Source organism: Eucalyptus grandis, chromosome 2 (genome assembly GCF_016545825.1).
Source record: "Eucalyptus grandis isolate ANBG69807.140 chromosome 2, ASM1654582v1, whole genome shotgun sequence".
Lineage (NCBI taxonomy): Eukaryota > Viridiplantae > Streptophyta > Magnoliopsida > Myrtales > Myrtaceae > Eucalyptus > Eucalyptus grandis.
This window is the reverse complement of record NC_052613.1, coordinates 57,555,633-57,560,168: the sequence shown is the minus strand read 5'-3', so window position 1 is coordinate 57,560,168 and position 4,536 is coordinate 57,555,633. Positions and strand designations below refer to the sequence as shown.

Here is a 4,536-nt window from a genome sequence, read left to right as displayed (position 1 = left end):
ACGATAAAAATCTAATTAGAACACCACCGACTACAAAATTCTCTCTATACAAGCAACTTTATATGTAGTTAACAGGTGATTATTTTCTTAGTAGATAATGAATGAGTAGAAAGACTGATAGAATATTATAATAATAGGAATAACAGGCAAGAGAAAATTTGAGAGGGAGTGTCGGAATTCAAATCATTTTAAAACATAACGGCCGTCATTATGCTAATAGCGCTCTAAATTTTTATAATAGATAATATATTAATTTCTTTTTGGCACCTAACAAGCTAGACATTCAAAGAATAGATCTCACTTATTTAAGCACTCAATTGAAACTTGTCGTATCACTTAGTAAAAAGGTTTTAGTAGGAGTTCTTTATGGATTTAGAATTTCTCATGGAAATTTATCAAAAAAATCTTAAATCTATCGCACTTGTAACTTTTAATTTGGCCAAATTAATTTGCCCATATAGTCTATCCGGCCAATTGTAACTGAAAATCACTAATTGGACGATGACCATCCTATGTGGTAACACCAGTCTTGAGGTGGAAAATTTTTGCAATTTTTAAAAAAATTGAATTCTATTATTTTTTTTCTTTTTATTTCTTTATTGCGGCCGGCCAAGGTAGGTGAGGGCTTGATGATCCTCACTGATCATTGGGAAAAGTCCTACAAGCCCTCGCTAGCCGCGGGCGAGGTGACCCCCATTTGTGGCCAGTGCAAGCGACCCTCGCCAAGCCCTCTCTAGCCTTTGCTTGTAGCTAATCTTCAGTCATCAACAAAAGGAAAGAAAATAACAGAAAAGTAAAAAATAAAAAGTTCAGAAAATTTTTAAAAGTCTGTCCACTTCAGCATTGATCACGTCACATAGGACAGCCGGGGTTGACTGGGTGCCACGTTAACTTTTTTTGATATGGCCGGAAGGATTACATTGGCAAATTATCAAAAGATTTGTAACAATTGAAAGGTTTATAACTGAATTGGTATAGACGCAATAAATTTAGAATAGTTTTGATAATTTTCCTGAATTTCTCATTGCTATGTGTGCAGGATAGAGCAAAGTTTGCTAAGCAGCCTCAACATCACCATCATGTATTCATTTTCACACACCGTGACCATCCCTTTCGCTAGGACAAGGATTAAGGCCGCATTACCCTTTATGTGTAAAACCTTTGTATATTGTTTTTGTTTTTGTTTTTTTAAATTCTGTCTTGCATTTATTGATATATGCAATCGGGTCCCTCCAATTTGTTCTATTGACACAACTTGCCCCTCTGCCCTCCATCGTTGAACTTAATTTCACCAGTTCCTCGATGTGTATATAATGGGTTGGTGAGAACGGCCTCCACTCTATAAACACGGACAGAAGCACAAAGGTCCCAAAACGGACAAAAATTACGTGAGAGAGAGTTTGAGAGAGTTTTTTTTTTTTTTTTTTGAAATGAAGGCAGTGCATTGGCTTCTAACGGTGGCTGTGGCCTGGTGGTTTCGACAAGACGGAGCTGCCGCCATGCCCAGCAAGTGCGAACGCCGGTGTGGGGACGTGACCATACCTTATCCATTCGGGCTCGAATCCAATTGTGCGAGGTCCACAGATTTTTTGCTCAATTGCAAGAACACCGAAGAGAGCGGTTTTCGACTGATGTGGGGGAGTCTTACCATACGCAACATCTCGGTCAGGGCCTCAATCATGGCTGCCAGCTTCCCCGAAGCATACGAGTGCTACTATCAGAATGGCACGCTAGCAAACAATAGCGCAATTTATCTACCTCTAAATCCTTTGTACAGATTGTCGGACACCCAGAATGAGCTCATCCTCCTTGGCTGCGATGCTTACGCAGTCCTGGCCAACAGCAGCGGGGCGTTCCAGAGCGGGTGCATGACCTACTGCTTCGACAACTTTGACGTCATCAAGGAGTCCGTTTGCTCCGGTCAGGGTTGCTGTCAAGCATCCATCCCAAAGGGGCTGAAGACGCTCCACATTAGAATCATTTCCTTAGAACAAAACATGTTGCCCTCGCGACTCGGCCGCTGTGTACGGGCCTTCGTGGTGAACAGGAGGTCATTCGATATCTCAAAATTTACTCTCCCGAGGTTCAAAGATGTGGGCAACACCCCGAGCGTTGCTCTGGACTGGATGGTCGAATCGAACATGACTTGCCAAAAGGCCAAACGGAACCAGTCGAGCTATGCCTGTGGTAACAACGCGAAATGTAGGGATTTTGGACTGGGTTACCGTTGCTTTTGCAAGGATGGCTACGACGGGAATCCCTACGGTGGAAGGCAAGGGTGCACAGGTAATTAACACATATATGACTCCTCTTGCATTACCGCACTCGAATGAATGGCGTGGATAACTAATGAATTAATCACCATCCTAGTGCCGGATAGAGAAGTAGTGTATCTATGTACTGATTCCATCTAGTTTTACCCCATTTAATTAGCCATCTTTTAATTTGGGCTACTCTTTCTCTCTCTCCCCAACCTATTATTCCTCCACTGTTGGGCTAGAACCTCATGCCAGTGCCGCTGTCACCGTCATCTGCCCATCACCTTACGCAAGCCCACCATCGGCCCTCACGTGCCGTTGGACTCCCATGGCTATGTCCAGAGAGAGCCCCCCTCTCTCTCTCGTTACTATACCAATGCACGCTCCCTTTCGTCCGCCGACAGCAGCGCCTCCACTCCAGAGATGACAACAAGTGCTACCACCACTACAACCAACAACGCGTCTCTCTCTCTCTCTCTCTCTCTCTCTCTCTCTCTCTCTCTCTCTCCCCCGATCTTAATGAGTCTGAATTGTACCTCATCTCGGCAGTAACAAGTCCTTGGTACCATCTAAGGAGATGAAATTTGTTGCATGAATGGAGAAAACGAAATTGCAGTAACCTTTTCATCAAGAGAGACGAGGCAACGGTGCATGGGGGTGGGGTCGTGACCTTAACTCATCTGAACATCAATATCGACAGTGGCGGAGATGGCGATGCAGTGGTCACAATGACTGCAACGTTCGCAGCGTGCTGGGCCGCAGTGGTGGTGGAGGGGATGTTGGGTTGAGTGGAGGTCATAGGGGGAGGACTGAGAAAGTATGTTTTTCTTATTTATTGCATGCGTCATACCACATGATATAATTCTAATGGAAGGTCTACCCCTCGCTTCGCTCTTGCAACGTAGGGTTCATGCATTATTGCAAAAGCTCAATTCCCGCGAGTTCTTTACACAGGATCCTTTCCTAGCTCGTGGACCCTCAACGGGTCTCGTAAATAGAGTTCGAGATAGTGTCGGTCTCAGTCGATGGCAAAGAACAACGCCATTGCTGAGCTCAGATTTGACGCAGAGAGACTGAGAGAAGATAAAGAAAAGATATCTTGAGAGAGAGTGGACACATGTCACAGTGCTATAACTGAAACCTAAATGGGATAGCATTGTTTATCTAATAATCCATGCACAGACTTGTTAAATTTGTTTTTGCCATAAACGAGATAACGGTTCAATTTCTCTTCAATGTAGACATCAATGAGTGTGAGGACCCAAAAAAACCGATGCCGTGGAAAGTGCAAGAATACTGCCGGGAACCACACATGCTATTGCCCATTTGGAATGATGGGCGATGGTGAAGCCATTTGCCAAATTTCTCCCTGGGTACTACTTGTTCCAGGTAATTTCATATATATATCTCCTCGTCATTCGCTAGATGGTTCATAGTCTATCAATTCAATTGTTGAATTTGCAGTAAGTTTGACATTTTTTTTTATGTATTATTAATATATCATACTTAGTCGGTATAATCCCCGGTAGCACAAGCAGTGAGCCAACAAGCTGCCACGTGTCTCTGTTCAGTTCCAGGCTAACGCCGATTACATCTTTCCTTTGTTTTTCTTCTACCTCCCCTTTCGTCCTTTTTCCTTTTGGCCCTTTTTCTCTGAAGCTAACACTTTGAATCTACGTTGTGGGAGTACACAGAGCACCTCTTAAGTGAAAATTCCTACTCCAACCAAACCTACAAATCTTGGGCCAAAACGAACAACTAGAGTTTCTGATTTCAAGAGGAGAAAAGCCCTAATAATGGTATAAATTCCGAAAATTTCTTTCTTCTCTTGTGAGTTGCTGAAGTGATAATGGCCCTTAAGCACTAGATGGACAAGAAGGCCAAACGCTATTGCTTGGTAATTAGGACGACCTTCTAGATTGATGAAGCTCAGTTTGGATTACCATAATTCAAGAAACTCAACTCACCTTCAACGGTCACACCCACTGATTGGATTGAGGCTTTTTTTATTTTCATTTTTTTTGCCAGATCCTTTAACAGTAATTATTATTCAAACTTGCATGTCTTGGTTGAGGTTGGATTTGGGTAAAAATTTAGGTATTATCCCGTGAACGGTTAGCAAGATCTTCAATTGATTATCTATAAAAAGAGATTAAAAGAGAGAAACATAAAATAATAAAGAAAAAAAATGTAATAGTAGAAACAGACAAATCGAGATTTTCCGAATAAACAGAAGTATAGATATTGGAATTTTTAGGGAAAAAAAATTACACTGCTA

The 4,536-nt window shown here is 42.3% G+C and overlaps 1 protein-coding gene across 1 annotated transcript; it reads left to right on the top strand.

The window, feature by feature from the left end:
* Window positions 1–1,499: 1,499 nt before the first annotated feature.
* On the top strand, window positions 1,500–2,294 carry LOC120290816 (wall-associated receptor kinase 4-like). Its single transcript, XM_039307249.1, has one exon. It carries the CDS (start codon window positions 1,500–1,502, stop codon window positions 2,292–2,294), a length of 795 nt encoding a protein of 264 aa, XP_039163183.1.
* The last annotated feature ends 2,242 nt before the right edge of the window (window positions 2,295–4,536 follow it).

What these genes read in the sequence shown, in the direction of transcription:
- LOC120290816 (XM_039307249.1), top strand. Translation starts at nt 1,500, where the DNA reads ATGCCCAGCAAGTGCGAACGCCGGTGTGGGGACGTGACCATACCTTAT.